General features: G+C 35.6%; 3 protein-coding genes across 6 annotated transcripts; all 3 read right to left on the bottom strand.

Moving 5' to 3' along the window:
- Positions 1 to 234: 234 nt before the first annotated feature.
- LOC105643016 (K(+) efflux antiporter 2, chloroplastic) lies at positions 235 to 10,940 on the bottom strand. 3 transcript variants are annotated; one of them, XM_012228045.4, is made up of 21 exons: positions 10,688 to 10,940; positions 8,787 to 10,538; positions 8,042 to 8,213; positions 7,859 to 7,949; positions 7,461 to 7,597; positions 7,311 to 7,370; positions 7,086 to 7,205; positions 6,453 to 6,521; positions 5,848 to 5,913; positions 5,124 to 5,213; positions 4,892 to 4,996; positions 4,681 to 4,809; positions 4,173 to 4,382; positions 3,594 to 3,743; positions 2,643 to 2,696; positions 2,495 to 2,553; positions 1,894 to 1,960; positions 1,644 to 1,820; positions 1,299 to 1,355; positions 814 to 888; positions 235 to 679 (listed from the first exon to the last, which is right to left on the bottom strand). In XM_012228045.4, exons 2-21 carry the CDS (start codon positions 10,448 to 10,450, stop codon positions 557 to 559), a joined length of 3,675 nt encoding a protein of 1,224 aa, XP_012083435.1. In that variant the 5' UTR covers positions 10,451 to 10,538; positions 10,688 to 10,940; the 3' UTR covers positions 235 to 556. The 3 variants fall into 3 exon arrangements, with proteins under 3 accessions (XP_012083435.1, XP_012083434.1, XP_089578260.1); XM_012228044.3 differs by having other exon boundaries at positions 8,787 to 10,483; XM_089722134.1 differs by having other exon boundaries at positions 8,787 to 10,940.
- A 789-nt stretch (positions 10,941 to 11,729) lies between these two features.
- PLIM2B (GATA type zinc finger transcription factor family protein) lies at positions 11,730 to 13,264 on the bottom strand. Its single transcript, XM_020682670.3, has 5 exons — positions 12,803 to 13,264; positions 12,618 to 12,717; positions 12,498 to 12,523; positions 12,263 to 12,352; positions 11,730 to 12,194 (listed from the first exon to the last, which is right to left on the bottom strand). Exons 1-5 carry the CDS (start codon positions 12,935 to 12,937, stop codon positions 11,937 to 11,939), a joined length of 609 nt encoding a protein of 202 aa, XP_020538329.1. The 5' UTR covers positions 12,938 to 13,264; the 3' UTR covers positions 11,730 to 11,936.
- Positions 13,265 to 13,902: 638 nt separating this feature from the next.
- On the bottom strand, positions 13,903 to 19,514 carry LOC105643015 (propionyl-CoA carboxylase). Of its 2 annotated transcripts, none has more exons than XM_012228041.4 (13): positions 19,209 to 19,514; positions 18,917 to 19,118; positions 18,339 to 18,413; positions 18,121 to 18,222; positions 17,938 to 17,978; positions 17,188 to 17,301; positions 16,901 to 17,015; positions 16,609 to 16,799; positions 16,407 to 16,523; positions 16,225 to 16,310; positions 15,807 to 16,040; positions 15,120 to 15,159; positions 13,903 to 14,718 (listed from the first exon to the last, which is right to left on the bottom strand). In XM_012228041.4, exons 1-13 carry the CDS (start codon positions 19,254 to 19,256, stop codon positions 14,134 to 14,136), a joined length of 1,950 nt encoding a protein of 649 aa, XP_012083431.1. In that variant the 5' UTR covers positions 19,257 to 19,514; the 3' UTR covers positions 13,903 to 14,133. The 2 variants fall into 2 exon arrangements, with proteins under 2 accessions (XP_012083431.1, XP_020538532.1); XM_020682873.3 differs by lacking the exon at positions 19,209 to 19,514 and adding an exon at positions 18,535 to 18,625 and having other exon boundaries at positions 18,917 to 19,074.
- Positions 19,515 to 19,719: the final 205 nt, after the last annotated feature.

Here is a 19,719-nt window from a genome sequence, read left to right as displayed (position 1 = left end):
TGAATCAAATAAGATAACTAATAAACATTCAACGACCAAATTGAAACATTTCTCCTCGACTAAATCCCATTCCTATTTTAAATGGCTTTACCACGCATATTCTCGCGGCCACAAGAAGTTGGCTGTACAATGAAGTCCCGTCCTACATACACTATGGGTTAGATTGACCGCCACAAGTTCAAACTGATCATTTCTTTAAGGTTAACTTGTGTCAGTTAGTAACATAGAAAACAGTTGCGAGGAAGAAATATGAAAAGAATATATTGTCCAGGATAACAATAAGTCTTAGCATCATGTTCTTTTTCCAGTGACATTTCTCTGATCAGTGCCCGGAACACTGCTAAAACATAAAGAGGAAATAGAAAAATAATGCATTTCTGTACGTCTTTATAGAGGTCTATCAAAATTTCATCGAACAAAAAAATTCGATCAATGTTGAGTATATACCATTCCCTTTTTCTTCAGTATATTTTCTGTACAATTAAGCCAATGGTTGTTATTGCACTATACATTTCCCCATGATACTTTCCTTTTCTTGAACGGATTTAGGCAGTTTTCATATTGCTAACGTTCCTTCAGTGACTTGGTTTTCATCTGAAGAGTCAGAAAACTGAGTTTTGGATTTGCTCATGATACGTGAAAACCCGTACCCAAGAGAACTTCCGCTAGCCTGGCATAGCTGCAGAGGTAAACTAAACTGTCAGATGTCAAGTGCATATACATGTGAAAATTAGGTACGCAAATCTACAAAGTACAAGTTCAATATTACTAAAATTGTGAGCATAAGAAAGACGAGAAAGAGCAAAAAAATACCTCAGTTAGCTCAGACAAGTGGCGGGACCTAAATTCATTTATAGTTGATGCAATCTCCGATGCGGGTAGTTTAGCCTAAATGAAAAAGAAAAACAAGAAAAATGCAAATGAACAACCAATAAGAATTCTAAACAGTGGCAAGCATACTTTTCATCTTGAGAATTAGCACTAGTTTATCATATCATCATCTCATAGTACATTTAAAAACCAAAGTTCTGTTCCCCTAGTTTGATTCAAACAATTAGACCCGCAGAGACTCGGTCTATGAGTATTCCATCATGAACTCAGGAAAGTGGAAATCAACAGAAAGCCAATATAGGACTTATTTCAGGTTTAAGAGGTTAATGCTAGCTCCACATATAACCGGTTTAACTATAAAGCTTGATTAAGACCAGTGTACTCATCAATTCAAGCTAGCCACAGCAATATTTTTTTATTGTCCAATAACCAGCGAAACAACAGTTGGTTAAAATCATTTGTTTTACCTGTGCAAGAACTGCAGCTGCCAACTGCAAGCTTGGCTCTAATGTCTCAGGAACAACCTGTAAATGTTTACTTATTTTCAGAATCATTAACTTTCCAAGTAAATGTGTTATACATTAAAGAAAAAATACAGACTACAAAAACAACTCCACTTTCGCTCTCATTTTCTAATATGCAAAGTTCATGTCAAAAATGAAATAATTACAGAACAATCCTCTCTAACCCTCACAATGCGGGGAGCCTTGTGCAGTGGAGATGTACTTTAATGCAAATTCTTATCGACAGCTCCAACATAATCCCTCATAAAAGAAACCCTATAACTGATAACAGATTAATCAGAATATTACCGCTGTAGCCCCTGCCTTCTCCAAATTAAGGCCATGATCAACATCATGAGCACGGACAAACGTCTTTACATTGGGGAAGTACTTGCTTAGTGCCCAGACAGTTCTATAATTTGCACCGGGAGTATCCAAAGTTATTGCTGCAGCACATGCTCTTTCAGCACCAACTTTATGGAGGACCTACCATAAAAACAAAACACGGTAAACACTGGACCTGTATGTAGGCATACACTCGTGCTGTATTTAGCTTTACCTCTCGACTTCCAGCATCTCCAAAATAGACAGGAAGGTCAAGCGCTCGCCCAACTGCTACTCTATCGCTGGAAAATGAAAAATTTTATTTAACTATCTCTTACTAAATTAATACTACAGTCTTGCATCCATTATGGCATAAAACAGGGGAAACATTATTCAGTCTGATATTTCTACGATTATTTTTTCCCCTTTTTCTTGAGCAAATTTGGTAGAGAGATTCCAAAATTCAGAAGAGGCCATTATTTTGGAAACTAATACGTTTTGAGCTTGCAACAAGCATGCAGTCTTTAGTGCGGCCATTTTATGCAAAAATGGTGAAGGATAGGACAGCCTCCAAGCTCTCCCTCCCAAAACTCCTCTGAAGTGACCAAAACAAAGTACAGTCTTACTTAAAATACCTAAGAATACTCATTTAACTTCTATTGGAGCATTTGATAAAGTTAAGAATATCTAGAAGAAGTAAAGCAACAATTCACAAGTGAAAAAACAAAAAACTTCTTGGTTAGCATATAAAATCAACAAGCAATGCCAAAAACCACACATCTTGAAGAAAGAATATGAGAAAATAACAAAACAGCCTTCTTCAATCCATGGCTTACCTCCTTACATCAAGAGCAACAAATGGAATTAATCGTTCTGACAAAAGCTGCGCAATGATCTGGCAACTCAAAGAAAATATAAGAACACATTAGTATTTGATCCATTTATCAAGCCAAATAAGCCATACAAATCATGTCACAAGTCAACCTGGCCAACACGTCCAAATCCACAGATAATAATATGATCTTGCAAATCATCTGTCTGCAAACACAATCAAGTCGAGCACGAGATGGCTTAGTGAATATGTTGGTGAATTACTATGCCAGCAAAAAAATTACAAACACCTAATCTAACATATGCCCAGAAAAGCACAGTTCCAAAAAGTATGAAATGGCTTGGGTACGAGAACATAATTGGAAGAAATAAGGGTCGAAGTTTAGACCGCTCACAGTAGTTCTACCTATAGAAAAGATCATCAGAGAGGAGACAACCCATTTATGGTTCCAGCCGAGAAGAATTTATTAGCACTTCCAAGACAAAAGACATCAGAATGCTGGAAAATAACACCTTGGACTAATTACAAGATAAATGCAGCAAAATTTTGACTTGGGCCTATACATCATGTGTGCATAGGGCAATAGTCAAAGACGAATGGCCCTAATTTCCAAATAGGCAAACAATACACCACATCACCTATGATCCTATTTTTACTCTCATCAAATATACAAATTGACAATAAAAAATGAACATTCAACTTGTTTGTTTTCTACTATCCCCACCCATGACATGGTAAGGATGAATACAATTTCTCGACGAAAACAATGTAATCTGAGTAGTATCATGTTTGCCAAATAATAACAAGATGCATCAACTGATTATTGATGCCAATTGCCAACAGCCACATCTAGATGTAACTCATCATTGTGGGACAAAAATGACATCCAGTAAACTACTGGTAGTAGGTTAGTAACTATCACCAAGCAAAGCAACATATTTATATTGCCTGGACTTGAGTATGAGTACAGAATATGGGGACGTGCCTGCAGGCTAAATCAAATATTCTCAAAAAAATTTATGTTATCCATTTATTTGAAGGCAAAAATTTTGGAGCACAATGAAAAGTCAGAGCGCCACAGACTCCAGTGCAGGACATCTTACCTCACTCTCAACTGGTAATAGACTTCGAACATCATGTTGCTCAAAACGTGAGGCAATTAATTGACCTCCAGCAGCTAGCCATGGTGTTAAAGCCATTGAGATCCCAACCACAAGAAACAGCAAAGATGATAGCTGAGGAGACATTATGCCCTGTAGATAATAATATTCAGCAAGCAATACATGCAGTAAGCTATGTTACTTTCAGTACTAGCACTAGAAAAAAATTGTAGGACTAGAAACAATCACATTCCATTTCCAGTACATCTAACTCAACAACACAAAATTTTCTTGTTATTTTACTTCTCAAAAAATATGACTGGACACATGACAAAGGAAATTTAAGTTTCAAACTTTCTGTTTGTTAACAAATGTCTTTTGCATTTTAAAGCAACATAAAACACACAGAAGACTTTTTGACACTGAAGCAGCTATCGAAAATTAGCAATGGAATTTCCATGAAACAGTAAAATATATGTTGAATAAAATGCCCATTAACACAGAGAACATTCAAAGAATGCATAAAGCATTCAATATCATCCAGTAATCTTATGGGGAAATGTTTTTAATAGGAGAGAACACCTGGTTAACAGCTTCACCGAAAGCCACAAATGCAAATTCTCCACCCGGAGCAAGAAGAAGGCCAACTCTTATAGCAGATATGATTGAAATACCAAAAAGTTTACCAACTATAGCAACCAACATGGTCTTGCCACCAATTAAGAGACCCAATGTCCCCATAATAACGGGAAAATTTGAGAAAAGAAGCTTTGGATCAATAGACATTCCAACCTGAGAATGGCAAGAAAGATTATTTTGTTAACTGCTAATACTGGAAGATCCTCATTATAAAAGATGCTAAAAATCTAATTCCAGAAATATACTAAGTACAAAATATAGTCTGAATACAGCATATCTCAAAGCTGACCTCAAAAGCTATAATATGAAAACAAAGCATCATTACAAAGGTTCAGTTTTCATAAAACAGAGACCCAAAAATGGCTTTTTACCTGAATCACCAAGATTTATAAGCAGCAAAAAGACATATACACAGGCACAGACATAAGACTAAAGTGTCAAAAGTATATACCGTCATGAAGAAGAGACCCAATAGGAGGCCACGATATGGAGCAATATCCGATTCAACCTGCAAGGAAAATTCAGTTTCTGCAAGGAGCAAACCAGCCAGAAACGCGCCCAGTGCCATAGAAAGCCCAGCCTGTTTAAGAAGGATAAAATACCCAAGTTTAGTAACAATAAAATGAATATGCCTCAACAAATTAGAATATCAACTTTGATACCCTGGCTGTAAGGAGACTGGTCCCCAGAATGACAAGAAGCGTATTGGCCGAGAATATCTCTGCATTTTGATTTTCTGCAATTTGTTTATAAATTGGTCGAAGCAGCTGCGAAAACCACAGAAAAGAAATATATGAGTACGCTAAGTGACACAGGAGCAGAAAAGTTCAGAATTTTTTTTGAGTTACTATCATGCTACTGTAGAAGTTCAAATTTAGGCAATTAAAAGATTACCAAGCGTCCACCGGCAATTATTGCAGTAATAGCAAGTGCTGCCTTAACAGCAGCCAACCCAAGAGCTTCAGCAATAGCTTGAAAACCAACCTGAGAAAGCAGAAGATTACATGACTCATAATGCTGACATCAGCACAAGCACTAAACACTAGAAGGAAAACAATCACAGCTACCAAAAACTAAAGTCAAATTGAGCTTAAAACAATAATAATAATAAGATAAAACTCTTACTAGTCTTAATATTTTTTGCAACTTTATATGCATTCTACTAGAAACGGATAATGGATCTTGCATGTCAGTTTTGATTGTTCAACACAAAGTGCATTTGAAAAACACTAATGTATTAAAGGCAGCACAGGAATTCTGTCATCCTGCATTAATTATGTATAAATATTCTGCATCACAAAGACTCCTCAGAGAGAGAGAGAGAGAGAGAGAGAAAGAGGGATGCAAACAATACAATGAGAAACTTTGATTCATTGAAGAACCCAATTATATCCTTCAAATCCCTTATTTTAAACAGTAAACATAGTCTCTATCTATACCTTCGGTTCTAACAGTTCTAGGAATTTCATTGCATCTCCTACCCTACAGCCGCAACCCCCCAAAAGAAAAGGAAGGAAAAAAAAACCTTTTATTACAAATGACAAATCATGACTAAATATATCAAAATAAAAACCAAACCTTCATATATATAAATAATGAAGCTAATATAGAAAGTTACCCCTCCTTTGGAGGAATTTGGTGAAATAAGAGGTATGAGTATCAGCAACACCACAACAGCCAAATCCTGAGAAGAAACAAGAAGAGAAAGGGGTGATTAAGATGGAAAAATAAGCAGAAAACATAATTATATGAAATGACTAAGGATTTAAAGCCGAGAGGTTTCTACACGTTATTACAAAGGAAAAGGCATATAAGTACCCATATGCAATTTGAAGAAAGAACAGAGATAATAGTTGAAAATCTCCCACCATTGTAAACCATATTAGAAAGACTAAGATATCATACTTGAAATGTACCTGGCTCCTAGCCAGATATTATACTTTAAAGATAAGTAAGGAACAGCAATGTTTACATGACTGTATGCATAATTAATTAACATGTTTGGCAGCAGTACACCTGTAGTTCATCATCATTTCTCCAATTACTACAAAGATAAAGATGTGAATATAGGGAAGAAAAAATCACAAAAGCAATGATGCATATAATGTTCAATTGAGTAATTTGACTGTTAAAGCGCCATAATCCCTTAAGCATAACATCAAAATCATGAATACACAGTAATAAAACATAAGCTCTTTTCTTTTTGGCCAAAATTGCAGTCACCTGGAATAGTAAGACAGAGAATGTAGCACGTCCATGACGTGATGTGCTCTCACCCCTCTCCTGCAGTACCTGCACAATGATCTAAAAATTTTAGTTCTCTTATCTATCAAAAGGATTTTGACTAGAAACTCTTAGTAGTCTTGAAAATTAGGCTGTACTGTTCAAAAAGAATCATAACAAGCCTATAAAAGAAACTTAACTGACAGCACGAGTGTGATATCATGATACTTCTAGATTGCATTAAGTAGGTTATTTAATTAGTTACAAAGATTTAATGATACAATAAATTTTCCCAACAATTTGGATTTGTTAAAGGAACACAGAAACGTCAAATTGCATGGATTTAACCTATCTTATGCATCTAGGTAAGCAGCATCCACGGGATTAGCCCCATTTATGATTGATCACCTTCTGAACCGATATCAGATTAGTATGGACAATTTCCTGTGGTGAAATTACAAACTTAATGGATGCTATATCATGAATCTTTGTTTCCAAACATTTTGATTCAAGAAGCTTTTCTCGGAATAGGATTCAGAATGAATTACTTTTATTGAGTCCTCCTTTCATCAAGTAAGTATGAGTTTTAAGAAGTTAATTAGATTTAAATGGAAATCCACATAAATCTGGCACCTGGAGGACAACAGCAGTGGAAGACAGTGCAAGCCCATTCCCAATTACTATGGCAGCAGGACCAGGAAGTCCAGACACAAAATGAGCAATCAAGCCAACAGCCACTGCTGTCACCAACACCTGTATTATGCAGATTAAATATATCAGTCAAAAAATTTATAAGCAAACACAACACAGTGGCAAGCTTGAACAATGCCATTATGAAAAAAGGAACTCCCCTAGTACCTGAGCAGAGCCTAATCCGAAAACATATTTCTTCATGGAACTAAGCCTTTCAACGGACAGCTATAAAAAATGAAAGACAGCTTTAGCATCTTCATTTATCTATTATGAACACTAAATTCAAAGTACAAAGTTTCAATCTAGAGACTCCACCTCCAGACCAATATTAAATAACAAGAACACAACTCCGAATTCAGCAATTGCCTTTGTTCCATGCACATGATGAATAATAGAGAGACCATAAGGGCCAATCAAGATGCCAGCAGCCAAGTATCCAAGGACAGGACTGCCTAAAATAACAGATCCGAAGACAGTCAGTTAAACATATCAGAGGAATTTGAAATTCAGTATTGAGAAAGGTCTCGCTGGCATATCTATATAGAGGACAGATAGCAAAAGGACAATGAACAATATTTTGAACAACAAAACTCAAGAAAGAACAACAGATCTCCTAATAGGAAATTGAAAGAAAACCTAACAAAAGGTACACAAACAAAACTAAAAAGTTCTACTAAGCCATTCTGAAATTTAAATTAAAAATGTTAATTCACCTCCAGGAAGTTTCTGAAACATGGGCACAAATACAACACTAGCAAGCAGCAAGCATATTACATCAAACAGAGATGCTTCCTCTTCATTCATCTGTCAAGAACAGAACAAACAATAATATAAGAAATCCAATAAATGATTTGTAATTAAGATCAAAATGACGAATGAAGGTGATAAAAGTATGCCTCTTGATGAGGAATCATTGCAATTAGTTTTTTCATTCTCTTCGGAAGTTTCTGTATGTGTCGAATCAGAGGCTTGGTGTTCGGAGAAACTTCTTCAATAGTAGTGGTGACAACGTCTGTTTGTTGTAGGATCTGAGTACTCCTTTCCACTCGATTAGAGAAGAAGGCCACCCTGTATGCAATTCAGTAGAATGCAATCATAAGAAGGCAAAACTTATATTGGATTTAAAACCAGTAATAGAAGACATGCACTTATTATTAAACAAGCGCTTCAGAGGTATCTGCATTACCATAATCTATAACTTCTATTTTAAATATTGCAGTGCCAGAAAAACATTATATAGATCTTAAACAAAGCCTCGTATAAAATCACTTTTCTAGGCTTCGAGATTAAACTTGCTGATGCATAAATATAGAGTGAAGGGGTTTGGTGACTCAGGAACTTCATCCATTGTCATGTTTAACATATTTTTTAGTATCTCAAACATCCGTGTGAAGAAATTGAATTTCTTGAGAAACAGGAGAAATGTTAGCATATCAGAGGACTCAAGGATAACAAACTCACATTATTAAGCAAACAAAAATACAGGAAACATCCTCTACGAAGCAGTTCCAAAATGCCGATGGTGGTAATAAATTTAATAAAATATTAAAAGCAATATATACAGGAAACATCCTGTACGATGCAGTTCCAAAATGTCAATCACAGTAATAAATTTAATAAAATATTAAAAGCAATATATACCCTGTCCCCAACAGCAACACTCCAAAAACCAGCTTAGGCAACTGCTTCCTTGTGGACTCCATGAGACCTTGGAAAACTGATGCTGGTGTTAACTCAGTCCCATCTACAGTGAAAGAGAAGAAAGATGCAGAAAAGAATCGCGAAGATTTCTTCAACAATGCCTTTGGAGAAGTAACTGGCGAAGGTGAAGTTTCTTTAGAAGTATCCTTCTGCATGTCCGTTTTTTTTGTTTGAACACCACTCTTTGACTTTTCAGCTTCTACTTCAGCTTCCTTAGAAGAGTCTAAATTCAGTTTTGCATTCTCTTGGTCACTAGAATCATCAGATTGGTACAACTCTTTAGAACTCTGGATGGACTTATCAGATAGTCTATCTATTGAAGGTCCACCAAGTAAAACATTACCATCTATTGGCACATCTATTTCCTTTTCATCGTCAGTAGTCCTTCCTTCACTCAACTTCTCCTCCTCAACAACAGTCTCATCACCAGATACATAACCCTGGGTAGTTTCTACGGTATCAACAGAAGAACTAGAAACTAACTTCTCAGCTCTCTGTAATGCAATCTCTGCATCATTCACCCGTTGAGTAGCCTCAAGTTCAAAAGCAACAGCTTGCTCCGCTAAAAGCATAATATTTGCAACATCTTCTTCTGCTTTCAAAGCATTCATCTGTGCTTCCTCTGCAGCGTCATTCAGCCTGTCTACTTCCTTCTGCAATTCCTCCTTTTTACTTTGTAGATTTCTTAACTGCGCCTCACAATTAGCCAAATGCATTTGACATTCTATAATATCATTCTGAGCTGCTAAAATTGCTTTCTCCTCTTCCCCAGCGTTTTTCACATCAATCTCACCAGAAACATCTGGTGAATCAGTCTCTTCTTTTGCTCTTTCAATTGATTCTATTGCCACTTTAAGCCTTGCCTCAGCCAGAGAAAGGGCCATCGTGGCATTTTGAACCGCTTCTTTGGCAATAGCTTCCTCATTTACAATCCCTTGAATCATATCAAGAGTTGAGTTAACATCAGTCCAAGCATTCGCTGCATCATCCTTCAAGGCTATTGCAGCTTCTGATATTCTTTGAGCCTTCTCCTCAAACATTGTACTATTAAGCCTTGCAACTTCCAATTCTCTAATCGCATTCTGTAACAATTCCCTCAGTTCGTCCAAACTCGGTGCCTCAGTTTCCCCTTCTTCTTTCCGTTCTCCTCCTTTCTCTACCGTCTCTCCGACACCATTCAACTCTACGCCATCATCAGATCCCACTGTCAAGCTTTCAGCACTACTCTCAACTAATTCTACATTTTGGTCATTCCCATCAATATATGCTAAAGAATCATTGCCTTGACACCGTGAATTGAATCCCCTGGACACTTTAAAAGCATCAGGAAAATTACAAAACAATGAGCTGCTCGAATGTGCAGCTGATAAATGACTATGAAATCCTGCTCTGAATACCAAATTCGAATTCAAAGCACCACTACATGCAAAATTTTTCCTTATTTTCTTGGAGGACCTATCTTTCAAAACATTACTCGGATCAAGAACATTGTAACGAAAGCTTCTGTATCTCAATCTCGAATGTAACCGATTTGATACCATACAACCTTTGCCTTCACTGCCGTGAAAGAAATTAGGCTGCTTTATACAACAAGCGAAATCCATATATCCAAAGCAAATCAATCCGGAAGGAGTTATCTACAGAAACAATGGAACAAACTATTCACACACTCATCGGCATTTAATCAAACACCTGGCACAACAAGAAAAAAATGGTAATAGGAGCAGAAAATATAAATTAATTACTAGCTGGACATATTTGACTAAAGCAATTGAAAATATAAATACATATATAAAAGTATAATCAAATTCGAGTTAAACGAGGAGAGAGAATGGACAGACAGATTAAGAGGAGCAAAGTTGGAGACAGAGCTGAGAGAAGAATCAATGACGGAGTTTGAGAAGAGTTATAGTTAGGGCAGAAAATGACACGACTGATAACAAATCAACGATCAACTTCAGTTTCGTTTTATAATATATAATTTTTGTTCTCTTCTATATTGAAATGAAGCAGAGAGCATGCCATAAGTGTTGACAAAATCCAAATTTCTCTCATTTGCTCTCCTTTTCCCTGTTTGGGAAGCGAGAAAAACGAAATTCTAATTAATTGGGCTGGGCTGGTATTTGGTAGATTTTTGTTTGTGAATTGACTACATCACCCTTCGCGGACGTCGGGACTCGGGTGAAAAATGGATATTCGATCGGAATTTTCTCCTACGACCTGTGACATTTAGCATGTGCGGTTTACGCTCAGTATTCCCAAATGTTAATTAAATTTTTATAATTTTAGATATAAAATAATATTTTTTCTGTCTCACTTTAATAGTAATAAATATATATTTTATTTAGAATGCTCATTTAGAATTTTTAAACTATATTAATTTTTTTTTTCAAATTTACCTATATCTATTAGGTGTAATCTATTTTTATATTTACATTTAACAAGCAATTTAGACATTTTATCGTATATTTTTTAAAAAATCAATGAATTTCAATCATTTTTTTAATCATCATGGAAATAACAAATATTGCTGTTAAAGCGGAACAAAAGAAATATATATCTATATATAGTATTTATAGTATTTATATATCTATATATAGAATTTATTTGAACTTCCAATTAGATTTTTTCATTGCACAGAAATATGCAATATTCTCGCTCCAATAAAAATTTCTTTTTGATTAATTTGGTATAAGGTGTGTTTATCCACTAAATAGATAAATTCAAATTCATACAATGAATCAAGATAAATCCTTTTGAATCATATAGACTATCCTTTAGACACAGATTTTTTTTTTTTTTTTTTTTTTAACTGCATTCTTATAAATTGCTTGTTCTTATCGGCCATGATGTAAGGGAAGTGATGATTTTGCATTCCTCGAGAAAACAAATATTGAACCAATTGATTTAATTTGTATCAATAACATAGTTATAAGGAAATCCAATAACAAAATTGTGAAGAATTAGACAACAATGTTGAACATGATGATGGCAGCATCTGCCAACCCAACAAAAAATCAAACTTTTGATGAAAGAAGTAAGGATGCAAAAGAAAAAAAAAAAAATCAGAAGTAGAAGATGGCAGCTCTTCTAGTTATTAGCATCAGGAGTTGGGTCCTCTGAGTTTGATTCAGCCAGCTCAGGAGGTGGTGTGGAAGAAGCAGTTCTCTTGTGGGAAGCTGCCTGGAGGACATGGGTATAGCTCCCTTTCTCCATAAACAGCTGAGCAAAGTGGTGCTTGCAATAGAGGACTCCATCAAGAGCAGCATAGGATGAATGTGTGAGTGGACACCCACCATGAGCACACCTGAAGCATGACTTGTGAAAGCATTCTCCTTCCATAGTCACCTGCATTAATATCAACCAATTAAAACCCTGTCTATTTCCCTATTTGGTGATCAATCAACCAAACCAACCTTCTCCAGCGGATACACTGTTTTGCTACAAGCAGAGCATTTGTCTTGGGTTCCTGAGAACATGGAAGACACTTTGCTGGGTGCCCTGGACTGCAACAGATTTTATTATAAGAAAGTAATGAAATAGAAAGACAAAACTTTTTATTTTAATGGGATATTCAAATCCACCCTAGCCATATATAAAATTATATAGTATAAAAAAAAAAAAAAAAAGTCAGAGGGACTACGAATGTACAGGGTCATTTTGCTTCTCAGCCTTTCCTGAAAGAACATTCCATAAAATAACATGATGTTAATATAGGAACCTAATTTAAAAAAGAAATGGCAGGAAAAGAACATTGGAGAAATCTCTTGCCTGCTTGGAAATTCTTGCTGAAATTTCCAGATTCCTTGAACAGTTGCTCAAAATGAGTCTTGCAGTAGAGGACTCCATCCATGGAGGAGTAGTTGCTCATCTACCATTGGAGAAATTGTTTTTTATTTAGTCCAATATTGATTAATTCACATTTAACAAAAAAAAAAGGAATAAAAACATCATACAACAAGAGTTCCTTTGCAGTGGCTGCACTTGAAGCAGTATTTATGATAAGGCACTCCTTCAAGAGACAACATATCAACAACATAAACAGTCTTGTCGCAAGCCTTGCATTTGTCCAGAGTTCCAGTGAACGCCATTTCTTAGTTTCTTGATGTTTCAAAAACTAAAGAAAATGCAGAGAAAACGAAGTATATAGTAGGAGAGGTCTAAGGATGATTAAGAAATGGTTATGTTCAATAACTAACTGTGCCTATTTGTTGGTTATCGCAGTCTCAGACACATGGAAATATGAAACGAAGTCTTTCTTCTTGTGTCAGATTATAACAGATTTATTTGGCTTTTCCTTGTGATTTGCATTGGCCATGGACACGTGATTGGAGATGAGGTAAAATTGGAATGTTAATGGGATTGGATCAGAGTGAAACAAGGTAAGGTTGGTGCTCTGACTTTTTCTAGGTTAAAATGGATAAATCTGGATCAAGGAAAATGAAAATCCAACTGTTTTTTGCTATTTGATATATGTTTTTGGTGGTGGTTAAGTTAGGTGAATGCCAACCCTATATGTATTACTATTAGACAGTACATCAACAAGTTCAGATTAAGCCTTTTTAACTGTCAACACAACCACTGGAAAAAATTTATTTCCTATATTCTTTATTACAAAATTCCAACTATATATTTGATTGATGGATGAGAATAGCATCGCAGCTAAATTTGGATCGAAAATCTATTAATCTATTAATAAAATTTTCAATAATATAATTTAGAATGAGATTAATACGATAGTATACATGTAGTAAGCTATACCATTTGAGTTTAATTCAATAATTAATTAAGTTGATTGAGCCTTGACTATGTATTATTACTGCACTGTTATAATATTTCAAACGAAGAAATAAATTCCTTCAAAAAAAAAAAAAAAAAAAGAAAGAAATAAATTGCAATTATTTTAGAGAGTAGGGCCTTCTGACAGACTTGCTGACCCAAAACTTTAAAGCCCCAATTTATATTATTAACGACATTATTGTTATTATTATTGGACTCATGGGCTAGATTAAGTTGGTTTTGCCTGATTCAATTCATCTGTTATTGGAACATGGAATTTGAAAATAACCAATGATTAATTTATCAAGACGCAGAGCGTCTAACAAAACTAACTAGTCTGCTTTTATATCCTCTTTCCCATAAATTATTATTAAAATTAGAGTACTTTTTTTTTTTTTACCCCGAAAATACAAATTCATTCTACCATTGAAAAGTTAACAGCAAGGTTACACTTTTATAGTGCGTTTACCAGATAAGAGCAAGCAACGGCGAAGCTATTGAACGCTCCTTATGGAGGCAAAACGACCTGCTGGCACAGTATAACGTCTGAGATGGTCTTTCCATGCCGGTCAATCCTCCGAGAGCAGTTGACACCACCGTCAAGAATGTTCCGGACTACAACATTCAATGAGTGGATTCCCCTCACTTCATAAATTTCCACATTTACATGTTCATTGACCCATTTGTCTCTCTTCAGGATAGCTTCTGAGTTGGGAAACGATGAATTGTTCACAAGAGTAGAGACAACTCCCTTTACCCATTCAGGTGTCACTACCATCTTCAATCTTTCAATATCTGGAAGAAAGTGTGGGATGATTGAAAAATTCAAGTCATTTCCTTTGTCTCCAGCCCTGCTATGTGCTACAGCATAAAGTGGAATCTTATGGCCAGGCGGAGCAGGAGACATTGCACGTACAGGTGAAGAATGCTCTACACGAGAATCATCCACGTTTGCCTTCGTATATGGTGACGCTAAAGCTTCATTCAGAATGTGTTTGTTCACCACATTCCCATGGCTAATTTCTTCTTTGTCTGACTCCATTCCTTTGGCATTCTTTACTCCAGTCCACCAGAAAACATGTTCGCGTCCAATCTGAAGTCCAAATAATAATCATTTTGTCAGAAACTTTACCTGTTGCAAGTTTGCAACAAGTAATATTAATAGTGTAATCAAAATGCTTGACCAATTTACTCAACAACTTCACAAAGCTCATCTGACAGACTCAGGAGAGAGAGAGAGAGAGACTCCAAAATTTGTGATTGAAGTTCCTTCGATGGAATACAGACATGACAAACTTCAATAGAGACCAGATGGAAACAAAAAAAGTAGTATAATATTGAATTTATAAAATCCAAATTGTAGATTACTATGGTAAAAATTTGTGTGCCTTCAGAAAGCAGAACAGTATTGGAGCAAGACTACCAAGTAATAATTGTAAACCTGCCCCCCTTAGTTACATATAAAATTCACAAGAGAGAGGGATTAGGGACTACCAACTGTCTTTCGAGAAGTATCTCTTTCTTATACCCAGTGCTGCATCAGCAAACAAAGAGAATAATCATGTTCAATAAATATAACATGATGTTTGGTTAAAAAGCTTAAGCAGGCAATGAACAAGTAATAAATACAACAGTCAAATTCTGCAAGCTATGTCAACACTGCCATCTTAGGTGTTACTTGAACAAAACTCAAAATAGGCAATCAACAAATGTCAGAGCCAACAAATTTACCATACTCAATGCTGTGATTAGTTGGACAACTGCTAAAAATTCTTCAAGATGATAGTTCTATAGTAAAGAATATTGTATCTGTTAATGCATATTTATAATTTCAGTTAGATAACCCTAAGCAAAACGCACATCCAGATGGTGTCAATCGTTCTTACATCCTAGGTATCCAAGAAATTGACTCCACAAGTCTGATATCTTTCAATCTAGATAACAATGACCATCAAATTACACCAAAAACCCAACTTGGACCCAGATAACCATAATAAGTTGAACCTAAAGAATGTCAACATTAACAAGCTTGTGGAAATCGAGCAAGGTCTTTTCACATGGACTAACTTACTATAATAATCCTCCTATAAGGGTAAAGAATGGCCCATAGAAACATTTCTCGAGAGACATGCTGCTGGTTTAACAGTTAAAAAGGAACAACATGCAGATAAGAAAAATAACCTGATACCACCACCACCAGCTGGTCCATTTGTATATAAAGCAGTGAACTCTCTTGTAAATAGGACTGCATGCTCCTTCAACTCAAATAACCCATCCATTCTTAATCTTATGTCTTCAATAGAGCTCCCAGATGAGCTGTCATAGTTACTGCCATTTGCCTTCAGGCTATCAAGTCCAATAACATATGACACAACATGAGAACTAGCTCCAGGACATACTTCTTCCATCCATGATCTGACCTAATAAAATATAGACAGAAACATATTACAATATTCTTTATAATAATATTTAATGGAAGAAGAAACCTTATACCAAATACTAGTCCCATCAAAAAAAGAAAACAACATAGCAATTGTGAATTGTATTTGGAAAAGATGACATCAACTTCATCACATCCTTGTAAGTTGCAAATACTGACCTAACTAGATATTCAGCAGCTTTAGCACGCATCACACATCCATACCCTCCATAGGATATCTCTCCCCATCCTTTCCAACCACAAACCTGGAAACAAGGAATGAGACTCAAAAAAGGTCAATAAACAAGGGAATGCCTTGAGATGAGTTCCAAATAAGATCTAAATGATGTATACAGAATTACCTTTGGAAGCAAGCGCAAAAGTTTATCAGGCCTGGATTCTAAATATGGTTTTGCTCCAGCACACAGAACTTGACAACTTGACAATGGGTGAAATGAAACCTCCCGCAAATCAATTACCTGCATTTCAAGGGAGGATTTCAATTTGTTATCCCTTTAGCATCCTCATTTACCATGAGCTATTGAATATGCACACAAAGCTCACCACATCAGGCGTGATATAAGCACCTGGATCTCCAACCTCATAAAGAAGCTGTTGAGCACAAGTACTAAAATTTAAAACCCCACCACTGCCGTCTGCCTTTGCTACACAAACTTGTCCATCAAAACATATTTCTGCATAAGGAAGCGACAAATCTAGAAGAGAAGAACAAGATATGTCTCGATATTTGTCACCTACAACATAGAAAATGAAGAATATTATGATCATTAAGATAGTTCTATTTTATGACATTTTAGCAGATATAGTGGGATAAAATCAGACAAAGCAAGCTCACCTGGATGCATGAAGTATCCTCCTGTGAGTTGACAACCACACTCTAGGAGATGCCCAGCCAAGGATCCCTGAGCTAGCTCCTTTAACTCATCCCAGTTCCAACCCAGTTCATAAACCTTATCATATTCAATAAAACCAAAAGTAACTTTGAAAAAAGATGAGTAGAGTTTACATATTGCATAATGTAATTAGTCAACATTCTAGGGCAATAAGTTATTGGCTCAAGTACAAAACTGGCTAAAGCTGAAAGGAAATAAAGGATGTGAAAGGAAAGTAAAACATAGCTACCATTGGTGCTAAAAACAAGGCAGCATCAGCAATCCGTGAAGTGATAACAACATTTGGTTGATACTTTTCCAGACATTCAACTATCGGAGCTGCTCCCAGATAAGTGCTAACACCCTTCAGTGATTGGAACAAAAGTTTATTTTAGCCTTACAAGTAAAAAAAAAAAAAATGTACAAAAAGTTTAAATTTAATATTTGCTGGAGTAACAAATGGTAAGCTTATCATAAACAAGTTCTGATGCAAAGAAACTCTAAAATAAGAGGGTTTCCATGTTTCAAATATGTTTCCGAAATGATTAAATATTTGATGGTTAAATATAAATGTGGATATTTAATTTCCTATTTGCTATCTTTAATAATATCATTTGTACATAATTATTTGGAAAAATATTTTTGCTAGTAATATATGGTTGGAAAATATTAATTGAAAAATATCTTTACAATTTTATATGAAAAATTAATATATTTATAATACACGTTCTCCCAAATTTCCATTTCCTATTTTTTTGAAAATGTTGTTTTCTCGTGTTCTTTTCGTTTCTGCATTTCCATGCCACACAGAAAACAAGTTTAAATTCTTGGAAAATTTTCATAAGAGGGAAGGTTTTTCATGCTCATGTATATAAAATAATCATCAACACTGTTTGTGAAAGCACCATGTAAAGTAAACAAAAAAATGAAATAAAAAACAATTGACCTTAAGAAAGCTGAATATAAACAAGAAGTACAGGAGAGAGAACTAGATTCTTACACCTTCAGTAATATGTGAGTTCCTAGATGGAGATCCTGAACCTGAATGAAAATTTCTTTTGCTTTAATTTTAAAACTTAAAGGAGATACAAATATAAATTACACTGGATTCAAATATTTTAAAATGGCATTTAGTGAAATAAAAAAAGATCACAAGATTCATTTATGTAGCAACAAATGATACCTGATTTATTGAAAGAAACCTCATGAGCTACAGCAACAGAAACACTAAGCCCCAGGTTGCTTGCAGTTTCTAGAACAATCTCCTGAGCACCACGCGGATCCACTGATAGAATAGATACGAAAATATTTACACAAAACACCAACATTAAAGAGATACTCAATGAGAAGAAAATTGCAAGGGTTTATGTTACACCAAAAATTCATTTTTTCGGTTCTTACTTGCACCCATGTTGGTTATTATGCAAGTTCCTTTCTCCACAGCCAAAGGAAGAAGCAAATGCATCCAATCCGAAACTGCACAATTGTTGCAAGAGAGAGGGTGAACAAAACACAAAGCTTACTATTGAAATAATCTTCTCAATGTAAAGAGCACACAAGATAAGGAAAAACATTAAGCCCACAATCACAGATATACCAGGCCTTTCTATATTGTGTTGTTTCACTGTCAAGAATTGAGAACACACTTTTGAGAAAGAAAGTGCTGCCTGAACAAATTGATGGCCAAACTACAGAAAAACAATGGAATAAGCAAAAACAAATTTTAGCCCATTTACCATCCCAACTCGGCCTTATGATGCAGCAATATGCCTGACCAAATTTGAACAATTAAATCATGTGAATCACGTTAACGATTCATCCACATTACCAAAACTTCAAAAAAGGTTACTTTAATTTGCATACACTAATTAATTACCCACTCTATATTATCAAAAATACCATCAAACCCTGGGAAGGAAGAGCAGAGAGTTATGCAGACTTGCAGACGATCACTAACAATACAAGATAAGAGGACATACTGCGAGAATCATAGCCATCACCCCCAGACACCATAATCTGATAGCGATCAGCAAGGGTACGCTCTGCTAGGCATTCAAGCACTAGATAGTTAAGCTCCTTAACTCTCTGAAGCAACTTAAGTGCCGCCAAGGGCCTGTCACCTGCAAACCCAGCCCCACAGCCTATGTAAACTTTCTCCCTTCGCCTTTGAGGATTGACTCTCTGCAGTTAAAATTCAAAATACTCAGCTTGCTCTTTTCTTCTCTACAGCGACGATAACAATAACAACATTGATAGAAATCTTAAACCAACCAGTTTGATGACACAATTGTGAATGTCATTCCAATCTTGATCTTCCATCAACTTCCTTAATAGGCAAGGGATTTCCTTGTTTTGCTGTTGGACTCTGAGAGTAGCGTAGCAGCTGCCTTCGAGCACCTACAGGCTACAGTGCTAATCTGCTGACATATGCCGGGAATGAGCTTTCTAAGTGGAATTATCAAGAGAAACCGCCGGAGACGAAGGTACCAAATTGCTGTTCTGGGCTGGACCCGAGCCCTTGTCGAAAGCTTCGGGCCGCCCGAAAAAGTTTGACCAACCACATGCACAGTCCAAGTAGGATGCTGGTGGCCCTTACAAACGTGAATTGCCGTTAAAAAAATTTTTTTAAAAACATATTTTCAATACTAACATTTGTTTAAGATGCTAAACTGATGTGTCAAGAAATAAATAGATATTATTTATTGCATTTTTTATTTCAAGAAAATCTTTTATACGATATTAATATTTATTGCTTTATTTATAAATTATATTATGGATTAAA

Source organism: Jatropha curcas, chromosome 5 (genome assembly GCF_041381405.1).
Source record: "Jatropha curcas cultivar XTBG-Jc1 chromosome 5, XTBG_Jcur_1.0, whole genome shotgun sequence".
Classification (NCBI taxonomy): Eukaryota; Viridiplantae; Streptophyta; class Magnoliopsida; order Malpighiales; family Euphorbiaceae; genus Jatropha; species Jatropha curcas.
The sequence above is the reverse complement of the archived record's forward strand: the minus strand, read 5'-3'. Positions and strand labels throughout refer to the sequence as shown.